The sequence below is a fragment of the Brassica rapa genome, chromosome A09, assembly GCF_000309985.2.
Source record: "Brassica rapa cultivar Chiifu-401-42 chromosome A09, CAAS_Brap_v3.01, whole genome shotgun sequence".
In the NCBI taxonomy this organism is placed as follows: domain Eukaryota; kingdom Viridiplantae; phylum Streptophyta; class Magnoliopsida; order Brassicales; family Brassicaceae; genus Brassica; species Brassica rapa.
Window position 1 is genome coordinate 44923099 of NC_024803.2, and position 21420 is coordinate 44944518.

The window sequence follows — 21420 nt, forward strand, 5'->3', positions numbered from 1 at the left end:
ATTTTTATTTTTCAAAAAGTTTCTTCTTTATCTTTATCTATCTTCTATATTCGTCTGATTTTTTAATTATACATTTATAATATAGCAAAAAACGCAGAAAAGAGTAGTGTATTGCATATCTAATGATAATACCGATATAATAGTTTTCTAAAATATTACGTCTTAGAAATTCGCATCCTTATACACAGTAGTTACGTCTTAGAAAGTATAACTAAACTTTTGTACAAGTACAATTATTCTCATTTGATAAATGAAATTCACATCCTTATCAAAAAAAAAAGTTAAAAAGAAGAAATAATACAGAGTAAACCACTCATCCAATAATTGAGTATTTTTAAGTTCTTTTGATTTTTTTCTTCTCAAAGTCGGTACAATAATATCACGTCACCATCACAAGAAAGCCATTGCATTTGGACCTTGGTTACCAAATTGAACTTCTTCAATCCAAGTTTTAGTTTAATTTATAAAATAATATTTGTTTTTCTTGCACTAGACCGGACACATACCCTGTTACTAACTCTTGGCCCATATAAACAGGCCATTAACAGTTTTGTAGGTTGAAAATTAGGGCCGAATAAAAATGATTATACGTGCAATATGTGAAAGGGAAAAAACGAAAACTGTGGGTGATTCTAAAAAAACGTTTGTATGAAATTCTGTATTGAAAATTTCGATATCCTTAGTTGGAATCCTACTCTATGATTTTATTTTCCATTAATTTTTTTTTCATGTTTAGTGTGTTCTTGTATATATATTACAAATAAAAATGTCAGACTAGACAAAACAAAGAGATGATACAAATGGTCGAAGGACCTAACTGTTTACTCAGACAGTTTGCTTCCGAGTTTACTACTTACATTTTTAGTAACGAAGTTAGATATTCATACGTATAAATAATAGAGCCGGCTCAGATTGTGTTTCTTATTTTGAAAAAAAGACCTAACGTGTCAATAAGATTGTATAAAGCGCATATATAATGCCTTCAAATTATATTGTGCATGCACAAATACGTAACTCTACTTGCACCACACGGCACTGTGTTCGCCCTTCCTCTCTCACGTTTCTTTTCGCCTCGTAACAGAAATTATAACTTGGAGCATATAATAAAATACCTCAAATAATATTAAATTTTTAAAAATGTTCTTCAGAATCCCTAGTTGTCTGTATTCTGTAGAAACTAAACATAATACGTGTTACAATTGCATTGACATTGACCAAACTAAACCGGGGGTTTACCTCGAAATAGGTCTAGATATCCAAACTAGTTTTAGGTACCATTTACTAAATCAAAGAAAGAAGACATAAACCCCTTTTTAAAAAAAAATACAGCCAATTGCGAAGATAAACTTTGTAAAATATGAGAGATACACCCGTGCCACACACCTCTTTATTACCTCGGTCCGCCCCTGGTTGTACCTACTTCCAAAATAGGTGTAAATATCCAATCGAGTTTTAGGTACCATTTACTAAATCAAAGAAAAGAAGAAATAAAAAAGTAGAGCCAAAGAAAAATTGACGCAAACCATATGATCATCGGGTGTGATTTTGAAATCATAATTTTCTAAACCAGCATACACGAACTGAAACACGACGGTATATATATACTACTTACTCATACACTCTCAAAATATTACAGCTATCGTCACCTCACCTCTTTTCTTTCACTTCACCTAGCAAATGAAACACGGAAGCAACACGAACACGAATATGAAGAAGACAGATGAGAAGACTTGGAAGGAGAAGAAGAAGAAGAGTATGTCGTCAATGGTATTCTTATTATATTCGATGATCGTGGTTACATTCGCAGGACTATTTCTAACATATTGGGTTTACAAATACCATCCCACAAATTCTAATCTTTGGATGGTTCCTGTGGGACTCATCTTCCTCGTCACTCCTGCCTTCCTCTCTATCTCCGTTTTGGTCTCCGATCTGTGCGACGACGACGGTGACGGCGTGAATCATGACCTAAACCAAATCACGATTCACGATCGTGATGTAAAACTAAACGCTTGACTTTTTCATTAACTGTTGTTAATAATTTGGAATTAAATGATATATTATCAATTAATATCAACTAGAATATTTATTTATGTATGTTTTTAAGGTTTTTTTTTTGTGATCAACATATGTTTTTTAAAGGTTTAAGCGAATATAAATTACCAGCTTTTTCCGACAAACCAGTTCATACTTGTGCCGTTGTGTATGAAAAATAAATAGCTGGGTCAGCATGCAGAAGCAAATGCAATTTGTTCAGTAACCCATGGGCCTTAGAGGTTGAATCTCAAGGCCCAGAATGAACTAAGAAGAAAGCCTTTTGAATCGGCCAGAGGGGTCTTGCTATGAAAAAGGAAAGTGGAGACATTTTTGGTAATAAAAATCGCAGGAGGAGCCCCTTCTCTCTAGAGGAATCCAAGTGAAGGATAATCTTTATAATAATATAATCGCTGAAGAGTCATTTCGTTTGCATTTGATCTCGAGGGTTTTTGGGGGAAAGCTAGGGTTTTTGGTTTAATCAGCGATGCAGCAGCCTCCGCAAATGTTTCCGATGGCTCCTTCGATGCCGCCAACTAACATCACCACCGAACAGATCCAAAAGGTTTCTTCTTTCTTCACTTCCCTCTCTCTCTCTGTCTTTAATTGAGTTAATAGGGTTTTACTGTCTTTAATTGAGTTAGTTAAATCAATTGTCTTCTTGTGATTCGAGTCAATTACTTTGTCTGAAAGTATCCATCTTTGGAGCTTTCTTCGTCAAATTATTACTCAGATAGGAGGAATCTCAAAAGGGTATTTACAAAAGCTGGGTCTTCTTCCCTTGGTGCTTTGATATGATTATTGAACTTAGAATTAGATTTTGGACATTGATGAGGTTAGATGCCTTGGTGGGTTCTGTTGTTGTGTTTTTATTATACTTCATCTCTCCTTTGTCTATTCTTAAATTTAGTACCTTGAGGAGAACAAGAAGCTGATAATGGCAATCATGGAAAATCAGAATCTTGGCAAGCTTGCAGAGTGTGCACAGTAAGTCTCTCTCTCTTTTCTATCTCTTTCTTCAACAGTAATGGAATCTGAGAATTATACTTGCAGGTATCAAGCTCTTCTCCAGAAGAACTTGATGTACCTCGCGGCTATTGCTGATGCTCAACCTCCTCCATCTACAGCTGGAGCTACACCACCACCAGCTATGGCTTCCCAGGTTCTTTGTCTTTGATAAAAGTCAATTGGAATCATCATTAACATAGTAATATCTGATTACTTTACTGCTGTTAGATGGGGGCACCGCATCCTGGGATGCAACCGCCGAGCTACTTTATGCAACACCCACAAGCTTCAGGGATGGCTCAACAAGCACCACCCGCTGGTATCTTCCCTCCGAGAGGTCCTCTGCAGTTTGGTAGCCCACACCAGCTTCAGGATCCGCAACAGCAGCATATGCATCAACAGGCTATGCAAGGACACATGGGGATGCGACCAATGGGTATCAACAACAACAATGGGATGCAGCATCAGATGCAACAGCAACCAGAAACCTCTCTTGGAGGAAGCGCTGCAAACGGTAACCCTTTGCGTTTATGACAATTCTCAATCGTTATCATTGAATGGATTGGTTATTTATCTTTCTTATTATGTTGTAGCTTCATGTAGTTTCCTCACATAATCGTTTCTTTCTTGACTGACAGTGGGGATTAGAGGGGGAAAGCAAGATGGAGCAGATGGACAAGGAAAAGATGATGGCAAATGAAAAGATCCAAAGAAGCTTTGTTGTGTTGTTTATAACTAGGAGGACTTGTGCTTTCTTATGAGACGACTCAAAAATGTCTTTTGCATTAGTTAATTTTCTTGAGTTACAACTTACAACAGAATATAGACTGTGGACTAGTTCCACAGTCCGTGTTGTAATGGTATTTGTATTATCTAGTACAAGTTCGGATGTGGTTTAGAATACATTATTCATTGTTCTTCTTGTGCTGATAGTCATTGATTTTCATGCCGCATGCCAACGAATTCCTGAATCCTGATGGCTAATGGGATTCATGACCGGAGCAACAGCTGGGGCTAAGCTTTGGACTTTCACCATTCTTTGTTAGAGACAGTTTCTGGAGTAATCACCAGAGGGTTTTTACAAGATACTCATTAAGATCGTATCTAAGTTATGAGTGTGAAATTAGCTCCAAATTGATGTTAATATTACAATATGGTAATTTGAATAAATAATTCCTAGTTTGCAAATTTTGTTTTTTGAAATGTTATTTTGTCAAACATTTGCCATTGGAGAATCGTTGATATTGTCGATTAAAATATATTTGATTTAAAATACACATGAAAACACATCCAAACTATTTTTTTCTCAAAAAATAGTAGCTGAAAGAAACAAATAAAATATTTTCGTCTTGCTCGAGTTCACACATTATAAATACCTCATTTGTTAATCGTAGTTATTATTATATCACGTACATAATCGGTAAACTGGTAGTTTTGTTTCTTTAAAAGATGTTTTCAACTTTTCCTTCTAATAATTCTGCTTTATTCAAGAATCGGCCAGAAAAATTAGAAAACATAGACTAAAATAAGAATGGAACAACGAAAAGTCTCCTTTTCAACTCATATATTAACAAAGAAATCGGCATGTGGTAGTGAGTGAGGTGGTTGAAGATCCGGTCTCTTCAGGACGTTGAATCATGGGTTCATTTCCGCTCCAGACAAAAAATTATGACCATATGTGGCCATTTAACTTCTGGACTTTCATCTGAGTCACTGCGTGTTTTTTTACAAGTTGTTTAGGGGAAGAATAATGCCAAGAAGCCTGCTAGCTCAACCCTGATCAAGATTAGCCGGACAAGATGCAAATAAAAAAAGATATTAACAAGGAAACTGCAACAAAAAAAATAGCGGTCTAACTTAGATCTTTGATAGTGTACATATGCTTCAATCCTTTACATATGACATTCAAATTTAATATCTTATGAAAAATTGTTTTTTCAAAATACATAAATAATACTGATATAGAGATTCAAAGATACGAAAGAAAAGCCAAGAAAAAGGGAATCGAAAATGTGTAAATCTAGCTACTCTTAAGAAGCCATGCATGATAAGACTCAATGACATAACTGAACTTAATAGTAACTTTGCAAGCAATTAACTTTGAAAGCAATTAGCGAAGGAGTTAATAGTATCTGGTGATCAAGGCAATAACATGTTAGGGGGGATGAAGCCTGGTCCGAGAATACTCTATATACATATTATATATGATTGATCACTTGTATCAACATATATATGTATGTGTGTATATAATATCCTCGGTCCAGACAACATTCCCCTCAACTGAAATAGCTTAACTCTCATGATGATAGTCACAATATTTAGCAGATTCTCAAATTTTGTTCTAGAGAGAGAAAAAAGAGGATGGAGGGAGAGATAGATAGGTGGGTGAATGGTGATGATGGTGTTATGATGAGGGAATGATGAGTGGCGGAGGAAGAGGCCTTTTAATAAGACACAACAGAAACAGGTCGTCATTCCTAAACCCTAGCTTTCAAAAAGGAAATATTATAAATATCAAAGCAGTAAATGCATATATTTTTGAATATACACACGTTTTACTACGCAAAAGAAAATTTACTTTTGCTTCAGTAAACCGATTCTGATTAATATAACTAATTGATGGACTAGCGTAATATCTTCCTGATTCTGATTATGTTTGCAAAATTAAAAATCATTGTAACGACAAAATTTCATAGCTGAGTAAACTATTTTCTTATTTATTTTTCTGAATTTACTGTTTTCCCTAGATTAATCCCTAGTTTATTTCAATTCGACTAGTATTTATAAAAATTGTGAAAGCATAAACTGTATCTTCTTAAAGGTTTTACTAAGAATTTGAATTTTATAAATATGTGTGTGTTATGGTAAGTGCTAGCTGGTTTATCATGTAATTATTCGATATTTAAAAACTGGAATTAATGTCTCTAAAATGTTTTACATGCGCGTAGTTAATTAAGAGGCATAATCTAAGTTAAGTTTTAGAATTGAATTGCGAAATATAACTGTATACGTGCATATATATATAGGCGATATTGTATATTGAATTGCGAAGTAAAGAAGGCAAGGTAAGTTAGTCAGAAGAGTAGTTGGGTAATTGAGGATGACCAGCGCAGTTAGGAAACCAAATATTTACAATTTAATTTGCATCACTTTATAGGTACCCTACCAACTTCATTAATTGTTAACATTTTGAAATTTTGAAATATAAAACCATCAATCAGTTTTAATTAAGTGTTAGTTTGAATTAAGTATGGTTTAATTATATGTGCAATACAATAAGTAGAATTAGGTTTAAGCTAGTTGGAGGTATTCGGGGAGTTGTTTACTACATGAAGACATGTTGTTGTTTCTATATGGCGTGGGTATTTTTCAGTAAAATATCATTATATCCTCCGATTTGATTAGTTTATCCGTACCATCTAAACCATATATATCCATGTGCTAAACATCCTTTATGCATTTTTAGCCATCTTGTGAAGAGTGAATTAAATTAACTATCTAACAATTAAGCGTAAATATAATGATCAATGCCAAACGGAGACGATGTGGATATCATAATACTCCCTCCGTTTTTTAATATAAGTCGTTGTAGAGAAATTTTTTTGTTCCAAATTATATGTCGTTTTCGGTTTTCTATGTAAAATTTATTAGTAATTAATGTTGTATGACCAATGGTAATATATCTTTTATTTTTCTATTGGTTGAATTGTGGTTAGGTAAATAATTAATGATGTTTTTGTTTAGAAAATATAAGAAATTAATGGTTTTCTTAATCTACGTGCATAGCTATAAAACGACTTATATAAAAAAACGGAGGGAGTATATTATATCCTGATTAACAGTGAAGACTGTATGCTTTGGTTGCTCCGTTGATCAGGATTTGGACGTTCTTCTTTTCGTTACTCTCGGCTCATTTGCGTCATTGATATTCTAATAAGAAATATTTATTTATGTAGTGACGGTTCATATCAATACGCACACGAAATATTCGACCAGTCTGCGATTGCTCATGTATCAATTGATCAATAAAATTTAATGGTCATGCACTCATGATTAAGAAAAATCCAATGGAATATTTCAACAATACTTGGTTCAGATTTTTTTATTGTTGTTATAGAAAAAATTATAGTCCTTACCCGAAGTTTTTTTTTTCTTAGTCATGAAATATTTTTTTATTGTTGTTATAGAAAAAATTATAGTCCTTACCCGAAGTTTATTGCTATTCAAGCCATATATACGTTCTGAGACGTATTATATTTAGTAGGAGTATTTATTTCAACAGAGAATACAGGTCTGGCTACGACTTTATCTATGTAGCATTGTAATTAGGAACGTAATAAATATAAAGGGCAGTCATGTTTTGAGGCATGTTTGTCTCGTAGCTCTTCACCAGCTATATGAGTCTATAATGGCATTCATTTAATAATTTTATATCCAGTGCTGGCACTAAAGTTCATTGTGTTAACAAAAAAGTTCATTTAGGAAAAACATCAGGATTAGACCCTCGGTGTGCATTTTTGGCTAATATATAATCTACAGTTGATTTGCATCTATATTCTTTCAAATGACTTCGCTCACCAAAAAACTAACGACCCGTATGAGGTTTTTTTTTTGTCAACTGACCCGTATGAGGTTTAAAAGTTTAAATCAAGAGAACAAAATATTTTGAATAGTAAATTAATTTTGTAATAAACAAATAACACTTGGTTCTAATAATATTTGTTCTTCTTCTTTGTTTAATGTGAATATATAAGAGGAAAAAGATGATCCTGCTTGAAATTTAAAGAACAATATAAATAGCTTTTTTTTTTGTCGACAATAAAAATAGCTTTGCTATTGGCAATTTATATAGCATATAGACTCGCTATGTTTCACGTCACGGGAAATTGTATTCTGATTTGACTTTTCGAGACCTCTTATAAATCTGACTGAACAAGTTTGACCAACAGTTGTAAACTCACAAAAGTTTTTAATTCCGAATAGTTTGTGGTAGCATACTAGCATACAGATTTTTTTTTCTTTCGAAAGCATACAAAATAAGTTTTTCTTTGTTTTTCTTTGTTTTTGTTTTGAAGGGGGAGAAGTTGTTTGTTTGAGAAAGACAAAAGAAGTCACTACTGTATTCTTCATGCTCAATGTCAATTTGTAAGCTAGTACAAATGAGAATATTGCAATGACTTAATGACACATTTGGTTAAAACTATTTCATTTTTGCATTAACTAGTCTAATTAACATGAGAATATTGTAATTTGCATGCTAACTAGCATGAACAAATTAATTAACATGCAAACTATAATCATTAATCTAATTTGCACTCTTTTATTAGTTTATGTGATGCATTCTCGGTATAAAATAGCTTTTTACTAAATAATAAGCTTATAGTTTCTGCCATTTTTCACATACGATGGTTATTATGTTTAGCATTATGATATGGGAAATAGTTATGGTAATTTTTTTGGTTAAAATTCTTCTATGTGAAATTTGAAAGCAAGGGAATAAACGATAATAGCAAGACGCTCAAATGTAATAAAGAGCATAACTTATTTCTAATTAGACGTATAGGGAGATTATGAAAAAAAAATTGGGCTTTTATCCTATTTCAGTTGGGGATGAACCAGTCGACAAAAAAATATTGGGAATGAACCAGATCTACCTACCAACTGCTGATTCGTAGATGAAACCATTGATGGTGAGGGTACAAAATCGGTGTTACCGAAACACTTGAGAGAGTCAGTAGAGAAACGATTCGCAATAGAAGATGTTCAAAGTTCAAACAGATACCTTTTTTTTTTCTAAAGCGAAATTATTAACATTTAACAACATGAATCTCACAACACCCTTAAACAAACAAAAAATCACGCAAAACCAATATGGTGAGTCTCGAACGATTCGAAGTTCAATGAATCATTCATTCCCACTACTTGGTTGAAAGTTTAACTTGAACAATTCTGTACGTTGAAATTTCAAACAAATTGCATTCTTAGAGCATGATTAACCCGGATTTTTAGGATGAGGTTCTCAACGGCAGTTAAAAAACTGTTTCTTAATTTTTAACTAAAAAAGTTAATAACCGGTTCTTAAATAAATAAGGACTTTAAGAACCGGTTCTTAGTTTTTTTAGTTAAAAGTTAAGAAATAGTTCCTTAACTTCCGCTAAAAACTCCATTCTAAGAACCCCGGGGTAATCATGGTCTTAGTAATACTTTTTTGACTGATTTTTTCATTATTATAATAATTTTTAAACCAAAAACATGTAATTTCCTAAATGTTAGATATGTAAAACAAACTGCTATCTTACATAAAAGAAAAAACTCAAGGGAGGCTAGAGGGATGGTATCTTCAACACTTATCACAAGGTGGCAAAGAAGTTTTACTCAAATCAACGGCAGGGGGGATCCCGGTGTTCCCGATGGCCTGTTTCAAGCTGCCAAAAACGCTCATCTCAAAACTCACAAGTATCATTGCGGATTATTGGTGGGGCACTGACTCTCACAAGAAGAAAACTCACTGGGTTTCATGGGATAAGATGTGTCTTCCCAAACATCTGGGAGGTATGGGGTTTCGAGATTTAGAGTGCTTCAACCAAGCCTTGTTGGCCAAGCAAGCGTGGAAAACGTTAAACCAGCCACAATCTCTGATCTCTAGGTTTTTGAAGAGCAGATACTTCAAAGATGGGAACTTCCTGGAAGCAGCTATAGGAGAAAGACCTTCTTTCGCTTGGAGAAGTTTGCTATTTGGCCGAGATTTGCTAAAGAAGGGGCTGAGACTCAGGGTAGGCAACGGCCTTACCATTCGGGTATGGACAGATAAGTGGTTAGAGGATCCAGTGGAAGGGATGAGAGCGCCATGGGTGAAGAATATAAGCTTTGACGTGAACTTAAGGGTGAGCTCCCTCATTGATCCTGTAACTAAGCAATGGAATGACACCAAGCTAGCTGAGGTGTTTGTCAAAGGTGATGTAGACCTCATAATGAGCAATCAACCGGTGGTCGATAAACCAGATTTCTACTCCTGGAGATATGTGAAGAGTGGTCAACTAACAGTCAAATCAGCGTACTGGTTAGCATCCACAACGAAAGCTGAGGAAAAGATCCCGGAAGCCTTCATGCTACCTTCCCTCAATGGGTTGAAAGAGAAGGTATGGAAGGTCAAAACAGTTCCAAAGATTAGGGTGTTCCTCTGGAAAGCTTTGAGTTGTGCCTTACCAACGTCCGATCTCATTTATGCCCGAGGAATGAGAATAGATTTGAGATGTCAAACATGTGGGGACGACAGGGAATCAATTAATCATGTACTCTTCAGCTGCTGTTTTGCAAGACAAGTTTGGGCTCTATCTCCAATCCCTTCGAAAGTGAATGGGTTTGACCATGATTCGGTGTTTGCAAATATGAGTTATCTTCTCCATGGTGAAAATTGGCAATTGTTAACCGAGGAGCAGAGGAGAGTGTGGCCCTGGATTGTCTGGAACTTGTGGAAAAGGAGAAACGAAATGTTGTTTGGTGGTAGTTGTCTTGACCCTCTTGATCTGGTGAAGAAAGCGACTACAGAGGCAAATGAATGGTCCTTAGCTCAGGTAGTTGAGGAGGAATGGATCAAAGAGGAGAGGCAAAGGAGTATATCATCTAACCGGAAATGGAAACCTCCAGATTCGAACTGGGTTAAATGTAATATTGGGATGGAACTCGATAAAGGAAAAAGCTTGGTTGGAGGAGCTTGGGTTCTAAGAAATGAGAGAGGAGTAGTACTCTGCCATAGCAGAAGAGCCTTCTCGGGAATTAAAACTAGGGATGAGGCTAGACTGGTAGTGGTGTTGTGGGCTTTGGAAAGCATGAGGAGCCAAAGACAATCTAGAATTGTTTTTGAAGGCGAGTTCAAAGACCTGTTTGGAGCAGCTGAAAGACCACAAGCTTGGCCGTCCTTTCTCTACCAAGGTTCAAAGATGGAAAAGGAATTGTCAGAAATTCGACAGTGGAAGCTCTCGGTGATCAGCAGAGAAGCTAACAGAGGGGCTTTTTTTTTTTTTCATTGCTCAAAGTGTCACGAAATATGGGCTCATCAACTCGTATGTTGCTGCGGGGCATCCAGCCTGGCTTTTCGAGCTCTTTGTTAATGAAAGTCGGACCCTCTGATTGGAGGTCTTTGGTGGGTAGCAGGAGGAAGTATAAGATCGGTTGAGTGGATGGTGCTGAGAGTGGAGTTTCAAGCCGATCTCTTTGCTCTGTTTTTTGTTTGGAGTTTGGCTTTAGGTTGCTCTGTTTTGTTTAAACAGGGGACTGGTAGCTTTTGTTTTTTTTTGGTAGTGGTCACTTTGTTGTAGGGGAACCTTCTTATATTAATATGATTTCACCTTGCCGGGAAAAAAAAAAACAAACTGATGTAAGAACACTAACGCATTGGTCAGCAACAAAAAATAATGGTTGACGTTCATAAGTGATAGGTCCATAACACAAGTTGATGACATCACCACTATCGAATAGTCAGAAACCAGTCATAAACACTAACTGAATTGAACACTCGACGATGACACCTATTATATTAATAGGTATAATTCACGAGCACAGCTCAACCAGATGCTTTGTTTCATTAAATAAAATCGTCATGTCTCTTGACTGATAAGAAATTTCCTAGCAAATTAATGATGTCTAGGCGATTCGGAGTAGGATTTAATTAGATATGAAGAAGTTTTTTTTTTTTTTTTTTTTAAATATGAAGAAGTTAACTGATAAGCTAACTCGTTCCACACGCAAAGTGTAGTATACTTTATTTTAGCTAAGTGGAATGATTCCTAGGATGATATTTTAAGAATAGCAGACTTAAGTTGTGATTTTACATAAACCACTAATTAATACCAACGATAAACAAAAAAAAATTCTGTACTGGTTCATCACCGATAAACACACATGATTTGATTTGAAGTCCAAATAGGGTTAATAATTAACAACAATAGACTACTATATACGCATCATTATTACGTAAATACTAAATACACATGCAATATATGGTATTTTATTTCAGATAATACAAGTGCAGAATATATTCTATTCAAGCACTAAAATATGGGCGAATCTATATACTTCGCTATACATATATTTGTTTTTCGTGTTTTATTTATATACATGATTTTTAATGTCCCATAATTTTTTTGAAGCATTGACCAAGCCAAAAGCTTATGTTGTCTTACGCCTGGGGCGTACGTCAACGACGAGAGGACAAGCCATCTCGCACGACAGCCTCAAAACCTCTGATAGATCAGGAGGGTTAGCGTTGACACTTGGAAGCCACTCAAACTCATGCAAGAGCTTCGCAACCCAAAACGTCACGGTCGTAAGTCCCAAGTTCTTTCCCGGACAAACTCTCTTACCCGACCCGAACGGTGCCAACCGCAGATCCGACCCAAAAACAGAGAATTCAGCTTCACCTTCTTTAGCCACGAACCTCTCAGGCTTAAACTCCAAAGGATTCTCCCACACATGCGGGTCACGTGCTATAGCCCACATGTTGACCATCGCGGTTGTCCCAGCCGGCACGTGATATCCGTCTACGGTGGTGTCTGCTATTGAGAGACGTGCCCAAGAGAGAAGTGGGCCCGGTGGATGCAGCCTCAAGACTTCTTTAATCATAGCTGTTAGATACGTGAGAGATGGAAGGTCAGACTCGTCAACGGCTCTGGATCTGCCAACTACTCGGTCAAGCTCTTCGTGGACCGTTGATTGAATTTTAGGATGCATCACGATCCTCGCTAGCACCCACTCCATCAAAACAGCCACTGTGTCCGTGCCCCTAAAAATCATTTCCTAACAGGACCAAATATTTGAAACATTAATGTTCATTAATCTCGATTTCTGTATATTTTTAATAATATTGAAACCAGTTATACTTACCCAAAGAACAGCAACCATATCAGATTCTGATAATTTTTCGGAACCTTGAAGAGAATGTAACACGTCCAGAAAATTACACGCAGCAGTCCGGTGTTCATGGATGATTCGGCTCAATAACTGATTTACTTTCGGTACAAGCTGAGAGCACCTAAAGCGGATTTGCTGGAAGTCTAGACCAGCTAACCAAGGAAGATGGTCGGTCCAATTCAGCGTACCGAGAAGATCGTACCCTTCTTCAACCAGACTCTTCAAGTATTCCGATTCCACGTTGTTATTAGTCTCTAATTCGTACTCTTTCCCGAAAACTAAACCCATCATGTTGCATAGCGACGCCGTTTTGAGCAAGTCACGCACTCCAAACACGTTTCCAGCGTTACTTGTAAACGCATTCACCATCCTAGTCGCGATCACTCGCCTCTGCTCCTCCGAGCGTTTGATTTGTTTCGGGTTGAAAAGATGGTTCGAACCTAACCGACGTAGCATGCGCCAGTAAGTACCATTTGGAGCAAATCCCATGGCTCGGTTAAACATCAAACCGTAAGCGGTCTCGTCAACAGGCCGGTCAGCAAAAACCGAACTGTTCAATATTTCCTTTGCCACTTCAGGATGACACGTCACTATCACCTTAGTATCACCGAGACTAAACGCCATGAGCCGTTTGGCGTTATTCATCGCAGCCACATCCGCTATGCGCTGATGAGCCACATGGCTTGACCTCAGGCTCATGCTTCCCACGAGGGGAAAGCCTCTTGGACCAGGAATAACATTCTTGTTTTTTCGGTTAAAGTAGGGAGTAAATCGACGAGTGAAGAAGTATCTTCCCCAAGCCGGTCCACCCGGTACAGACCAAAATACGATGCTTAAGGTAAACCAAGTGATGGCTATGGCGACAAGAAAATAAACAAAATGGTCTTGCATGAAAAGATTAAATTTTGATGCAAGAGCAAAGACCCACAAATTTTCTACCTCGGTTCCCATCTTCAGGGAAAACATTATGGATAAACGGTTCTCTTAAGTTCTTTTTTGTGATATTTTCCGTTTTGGGGGTTGTGATTTAAGTTTGGGTCGTTGTGAAGCTTTAAATAGACGTGCGAAATGTGAAGATCTTAGCCAATGGCAAATCAAGAGACTACTTTAAACTTAAAGAATATTTATCAGTCCAAAGTTTCTTTTTCATATACATTTTAAATTTTATTATTTCAAAGTTATTTGTTGGTGCTCAAACGGGTATATGCTAACAAACCAATATGCGCTCGTTGTGATCTATATGCATATGTCATGTTATGTTTGGTACACTCAAATTACTAAGATATTTTAATCTAAATAAATATTAAGTGTTGAAGATTATACTCACATCTGTCCTAGTTAAACAATTGTCAAACAACAGTATTATCATCTAATGGTCCGCTTTTTAATGTATTATAACTCATGTTTTAAGACTACTCCTGTTTTAATATTGACTAATGAGTAGTATCCTATTTCGGTATTTCCTATAATTTCGTGAGGAAACGCATACGTAGACAATCTGTATATATTACTCCATGTGTTTATATATCCTGCTTTGTATATGGTAATGTCTAATAAAAGTGAGTATATATGCATCTTAATAAAGTAAATTGCATATCTAAACATAGTGCTCAATTAACAAAAAAATATATAAACATTAATGAAAATGTATACGTAATCATTTACAAAAAAAACGTATACGTAATTACTATTATTTCAAAGATGCCATTTCTGATGAGACTCCTCCTTACAAGTTGGGAACCTACGACTTTTCGCATGCAAGTTGCTCTGACCTTTCCTTTTATAGTCAACGACCTTTCCTTTTAATTATCTCTTTTATATATAGTTTATAACACTAGCTTATATAGATTATTTAGAATAAATCGTTAATCTATCAAAACCATAATATAGTAACTAGCTTTTATATATGAGGCCAACTCTGAATTTTAATGGGTTTGATCAGAACTTTTAGTATTAATTACGTTTATGTTACAAGAATCTTTCTTTTGCTTAGAAACATTAACTAATTAGTAACTTTACACATATTAAAGAGGTATCAGCATATAAATTACTAAACTCAGTGGTCACAAAGCACGTTGGTGGCGGACTAATCATAAGTGCATGATGAGTATAATGTTTATATACGGTAGAACCTCTGTAAATTAATATTCGATAAATTAATAATCTTTATAAATTAATAAATTTTATCGATCCCAACTTGAACCGGTTCAAAATTTGACACAAATCGATAAAATAATAAGATAATATTTTTTAAAAAAATTCTATGTAAATACATGATCTCATTAAAATTATAAATTAATAATTTATATCTATACATATTTTATATAAGTAAGAAACTATTATAATATTGTTTATTTTATATTCACAATGAAATTATCTTTATATTTTCTTAACACTTAATATATTTTGGTGAGATCTAGTAATAGTATATCTAAAACCCCATTTATAATCTATGCAATATATATTAAATACACTAAATAATATAATAAAATTGTTATAAATGTCAAAAACTAACAATTAATGTCTATACACTAAAATCAAATATTTTTCTTATCTTACAATAAATATATATCTTAAAATAAGAATTAATAAGGAAACTTTTGTAAATTAATATCTCTATAGATTAATAAAATTTTAAAGTCACAACATTATTAATTTATAAAGGTTTTACTGTACATTTTTATAATGTTTATATTAGTGTGTGATGTATTAAATATACTTGATTATATAGTAAAGATCCAATTTTAGGTCTTGAGCAAAAAAAAATCCGAGTTTTGTGATTGGAGCACTTCATATTATTCGGTTGCATGCAATAGAATCATATCTTCTGATGGATTTGGATTATATTCGAGATTGTAAGTGTCACTCACAGTTGATGTCACGCAAAATAGTATGAAATATATCTAATTACTGATGCTATAATATATATATATATAGTTTCGCTGTTATACAAAACTTCTTCACTAACTTATATCGACATGTGTGAATTGTGACATATTAATCAATCCATTAAACATGTTAAAACAGGCTAAAGTGATTAATATGCTATAACTTCTTTGTGTCCGACCATAGAAGTAGATAAATATATGATTTGGGTTCATTTTTCTTGGCACGAACTGAGCTTAAATGGCCCAATAAAAAGTATAGCGGTAAAGAAGTTTTGTATTACTAATTAAAAAACATTGAGCTTATAATCAAAATTTGGTGGATATAGTGACGAGAACAAAAGCTACTGACAGGCAAAATCTAATTTATTAATTTAGAGGCATATTTTTATCTACTATAAAAAAGGTTCATTTTATTAATAACTTAACATGTCTTATTTGTTTCAACCTATGAACTTAAAAATTACCAAAATATATTTATTATTTCTTTCTTTTTTTGTGCAACAGTCTAACTACATATAAACAAAATCTTAGCCCACATAGAAAAATAAAATAGTTAATTTGATGTCTAAGCCTAACACGGATTGAGTTTTTTTTCTTCATAAAATGGTTCCCATTTAAAATATACCTTACTGATTCTTGAATATTATTTTCAACATTGATTTATTATAGTACAGTTATATTATATATAATAAAGTTATTTACTGAGATTTATATACTATATAAATTAATATATTTATAAGAATACAAAAATATCATATCATAGATATTACAAATGAAAAATCTAAAAATTGATAAGCATATATATTTTTTTTTTTTGTAATCAAGATATTCTTATTCTTAGAAACTAAATAAATTTTAACTTTTGCATGCATACCTAATCTATCTATCTATACTATTAAAAGAAAAGTACAAAAATAAAATACTCATAAGTTTTCCTACTTATTTACAATGATATGCCACTGAAGTAATTAAATGAACCTATATTTAAGTAATCATTGTTTTTTCCTATTTATTAAACAATTTCCTAAATCAAAATTAGCTTAATTTTTGTATTTAATATATTTTCTAAAACAAATTAGCTAATTTTTGAGAATATTGAAATTTAAAATCGATTTTAACAATATTAAACTTGGATAATGTTACCATTAATTATTTTTGAACAAAATTCAAGTTTAAATCCGATATTAAACAATATAATGAATATTCCTAAAATATATGTTTAACTTACCATTAATTATTTTGAACAATAAAATCAATATATATGCTAAGATTTAAATATCTTTAAACTACTTATAGAACAATATGAAATATTTGTAACTGAATATTATATTTAATATAATTAAATCTCGCCTAAGATTATATATATTTCAAAATTTTCTACAACATATGTTTAACCATTTTGGTTACTATTAATTATTTGTTTTTAAAAAATTAATATTAAAATTTAAATATCTTTGATTACATATAAAACACTGTTTAATGTTTATAACCAAATATTCTTTTCTAACGTATCTAAATCTCACTATATGCCCCATAGCTGATCAAAATGTTTAAATTATTATTATATTTGAAAAAAAAATTCATGTTAAAAGATCAATATTTTTCGAAAGTTTAGTATCGGACATGGGTCACTATTTTTTACAGCACGTAAACTATTTGATTGTTGTGTTTATAAAAATTTTAAAATATGATAAATATTTAAAATACAAACCAATAAACGCTTAAATAATATTCAAGTATATAAAAAGTAAAAATAAATACCTGCGCGGACGTGCGGATCAAGCTCTAGTTAATTTTTAAAATTCTATTTTATCAACTGATTAAAAAGTTGTTATTTAAATTTTAGACCTATACACTTTTTCATTAATAAATAGTGTATCAGATATTAGATATATAACTACGGAAATTCTGTTACATTAGTACAATTTGTTTACCAATTATTCGGTACCTAATCAAAATTTAAGAAATGACATTCAATTTTGACATACAAAAATATCTCTGTAAATACAACATATACAGTACAATATAATATATCTGAAATCATTTTATCCTATGTTAAGTTTCTTTACATTGTCCATTAACTCGACATCTAACCTGCCATTATGAACAAAACATAATCATAAAAAAATTCTTATATAGCAACTCGATATCTAACCTGCTATTAAGATATGTGATGTAATTAATAACTGGTGCTATAACAAATTTGGTCTAAATAAACCATTGTCCATTTTTTTTTGTCTAAATAAATTGTCAAATAACTAGAGCAACTAAACCAAATCGGTTAATTATGAATTTCCTATATTGTAATGAATAATATTATAGTCTATCATGTATGTAATTATTAGATTACCATCACATATTATTTCTAGACCAATATAATCCATATACTGTTACTAAAAATAATAATAGCAGCAAAATATGGTCAATATTTATAGTGTGTGGTTCCCTATTAATAACAAAAGAATAAAAGTAATTAAATAAAAATCCTAACAAATCAATCTATCGATGTTAGATGCCCTTCAAATATTCAAGATTTTGAGCATGAAATATTTAAATTTAGGGGTGGGCATTTCGGTTTAGTTTCGGGTTCGGTTTGGGTTCGGTTTGGTTTGGGTAATTTGGGTTTTATAAAACTCAAACCAATTAAAACCAAAGTAGTTTTGGTTTGGGTTCGGTTTGGGTTTAATTCGGTTCGGTTCAGTTTGGTTTGGTTTAGATTTAGTTCGGTTTACATTATAATGGTCTAGTTTGGTTCGGTGTAGTTCGGGTTGGTTATAAAATATGAAGGCATCAGTTTTATACTTTTATTAAAAAACAATCAACTCATAAACGATAGAGTGAGAATATAAAAACTTATGCTACATGATTTTATATATAATAGTATTATTTGAATCGTATTTATAATTTTTTTTAAAGATATGGAAATTATGAAAAAATGAAAAACGAAACTTTAACTAAAATTTGCAATATGTTAATACATATATATATATCATATATATTTTTACTATATATATATTGGATTATCGGTTTGGTTCGGTTTGGTTCGGTTTAAACCCAAACCAAACCAAACCGTTCGGGTTGAGTAAAACATGAACCAATTGGGTTACATAAAGAGCACGGTTTGGTTTGGTTCGGTTTAACTTCGGTTTGGTTGGTTTGGTTCGGTTCGGTTTGGGTTTTTTGCCCACCCCTATTTAAATTATATTTTTGACACATATTTACTGGAAAAAAATTCATCATAATATTTGTATAAGAAACAAATAATATTTACTACTTAATAAAACAAAATAAGTAGATGAATTACAAACCCCACATACTAGATGTGAGAAAGATAGAGTTATGTCTGACTTGTGGATTTGGTGATTATGCAACTCAATCCAATAAAAACTAAAAAGAATTAAATCAGAATAGTTTTTCTAAAATTACCATGTTAAGTTATGAAAAAAACACTTCTACGACATTCACTCATGATAATTTGTTGTTTTCGTTTTCTCTAGTAATACTAATTTATAATAACAGCTAAAAGTTCATTATTTAGTGAGTTGGGGTTCATTGTTAGTACATAAGTTGGAATTAAAACCCCAAAATAAAAGGTATAATTGTAATAAAAAAATGGGATCAAACAAAATTATAGTATCACGTAATGAAAGCGGCGGTTTGATGATGACGAAAAATCATTTTATGGAGCTGATACAATATAACAATGTATGAAACTCCATCTCGTAGTTTTGTCATTGTTCGACATAAACTATTAGATTAAATCATACCTGTTCCACTATTTTGTAGACTTCATGACAAGATTTTAAAGTATGTCTTCTAACATATAAAATCATGTAATTTATAAAAAGATTAATACAATCAAAGTATCATACAATGCTTGGTTTCCACCAAAAATTGTATACTCTGACATATTTTAAATTAGAAAATAGGAAAAAATTAGTAGCCGTTTCAAGAAAATAAAATAATCATAAAATTGGCTTTTCGAGCTTTACTCAATGTAAAATAATAAATAATAATTTTATAATCAATATTTCAAACATTTGTTTTTTACAAATGAATTAAATGACTGAAACATTTAATCTTTTTTGAGATATCGAAGATCATCAACAATTTCCCAACAACTTTAGTTTTGACAAGCTCATCTCGTTGAAGCTACAATCACATGTCTAATCAAAAGAATTTGATAAAAAATAGAAACATTCTGATTACAATTGACACTTGCAACAAATTTGATAACTTTGCTATGTCTCATAGATAAACTAGATAAAGTCGTTTGCAACATTCTTAGTTAAATTCAGAATGCAAATCATTTAAATTGATATCTGAAGAGTTGCAATGTTCTGACAATTCTAAGACTTGATAATGAAAAATCGTAGTTTTTAAATCCTGAAAAGAAAAAAAATGGTAAGGTGTTGAAACCGAAGTTTTATTAAAAAAAACTAAAAATCTGTTGATTCTGAGAATATCCGGAAAACTATAATAATCATAAGGTTATTCTTTTAATTTTAGAATCTTCGAATAAACTATTGTGATTGCCATCTGGTTGAAAAACATTAACGAAAGCAAGTCTGTGCATGTTATTATGTGTTGACTGTGAACCTATATCTCATGTGCAGGCAAAGGAACAAAGCCCCATTATTAAGCATAAAAAAGGCGTACAACCTCTTGTCTGGGATTACGAAAACACCCGATCCAGCAAGGCATGACTGCTGAGGTGGCTATAAGGCACATCACCGATGCGTTAAAGATGATCAACATCAGCGGGCCTCTCAAGTTCTTTGTCTACGTCGCAAGTACCTCCGTCTCCATAATCCATGTCAGTCAGCATAGACACAATTTTTGCTGGAGCTCCCATATGACATTGTGTGTTAAAAACACCAGCACAAAGGAGAAAAAAGATAAATGAGAAGAAGAGGACCCGTGATACTACTTTGAAATCCGTATGTGTTTTCCCCCTCGATTTTAATTTTTTGGATATGTGATCGATAATACTACTTTAAAATGGATTAGGGTTTGAAACTATCCGATAGATTGAATCTGGGGCTTTAGGCTGTGATGGAATCGATTTCACTGGGATTCATATATATCTAGTTTTTTAGAATGTTCCGTACTTACGCTGTTAGTATTGAATCTGCAGATTTCTACAAATGGAAAGACGTCTTTGATTGGGAAATTGGGTCACTTGGCGAGGCCTTTCTGGTAAATTCAAGCTCTCACTTTCTAGTAAGTATCTCTCTTTGGAGTGTTATCTTCTCATTAACAGCTAAAAGTTCATTATTTAGTGAGTTGGGGTTCATTGTTAGTACATAAGTTGGAATTAAAACCCCAAAATAAAAGGTATAATTGTAATAAACAAATAGAATCAAACAAAATTATAGTATCACGTAATGAGACTGGCGGTTTGATGATGACGAAAAATCATTTTATGGAGATGATACAATAGAAAAATGTATGAAACTCCATCTCGTAGTTTTGTTCATTGTTCGACAGAAACTATTAGATTAAATCATACCTGTTCAACTATTTTGTAGACTTCATGACAAAATTTTAAAATATTTCTTCTAACATATAAAATCATGTA

At 33.0% G+C, this 21420-nt stretch overlaps 2 protein-coding genes across 2 annotated transcripts; one reads left to right on the top strand and one right to left on the bottom strand.

The window, feature by feature from the left end:
• The first annotated feature begins 1652 nt into the window (after positions 1-1652).
• On the top strand, positions 1653-3964 carry LOC103843775 (GRF1-interacting factor 2). The gene is made up of 5 exons (XM_009120547.3): positions 1653-2599; positions 2945-3021; positions 3088-3196; positions 3271-3556; positions 3681-3964. The coding sequence occupies exons 1-5, from the start codon at positions 2522-2524 to the stop codon at positions 3740-3742; spliced, it is 612 nt and encodes a 203-aa protein (XP_009118795.1). The 5' UTR covers positions 1653-2521; the 3' UTR covers positions 3743-3964.
• Positions 3965-12027: 8063 nt separating this feature from the next.
• Positions 12028-14138, bottom strand: LOC103843776 (cytochrome P450 78A6). Its single transcript, XM_009120548.3, has 2 exons — positions 12925-14138; positions 12028-12837 (listed from the first exon to the last, which is right to left on the bottom strand). Exons 1-2 carry the CDS (start codon positions 13915-13917, stop codon positions 12211-12213), a joined length of 1620 nt encoding a protein of 539 aa, XP_009118796.1. The 5' UTR covers positions 13918-14138; the 3' UTR covers positions 12028-12210.
• Between the last annotated feature and the right edge of the window lie 7282 nt (positions 14139-21420).

Excerpts from the sequence above, each read along its gene's own strand:
- LOC103843775 (XM_009120547.3), top strand. The coding sequence starts at position 2,522 with ATGCAGCAGCCTCCGCAAATGTTTCCGATGGCTCCTTCGATGCCGCCA. Across the intron at positions 2,600-2,944 it reads CCACCGAACAGATCCAAAAG|TACCTTGAGGAGAACAAGAA; the intron begins GTTTCTTCTTTC and ends TCTTAAATTTAG. Across the intron at positions 3,022-3,087 it reads AAGCTTGCAGAGTGTGCACA|GTATCAAGCTCTTCTCCAGA; the intron begins GTAAGTCTCTCT and ends TTATACTTGCAG.
- LOC103843776 (XM_009120548.3), bottom strand. The coding sequence starts at position 13,917 with ATGTTTTCCCTGAAGATGGGAACCGAGGTAGAAAATTTGTGGGTCTTT. Across the intron at positions 12,838-12,924 it reads ATATGGTTGCTGTTCTTTGG|GAAATGATTTTTAGGGGCAC; the intron begins GTAAGTATAACT and ends TGGTCCTGTTAG.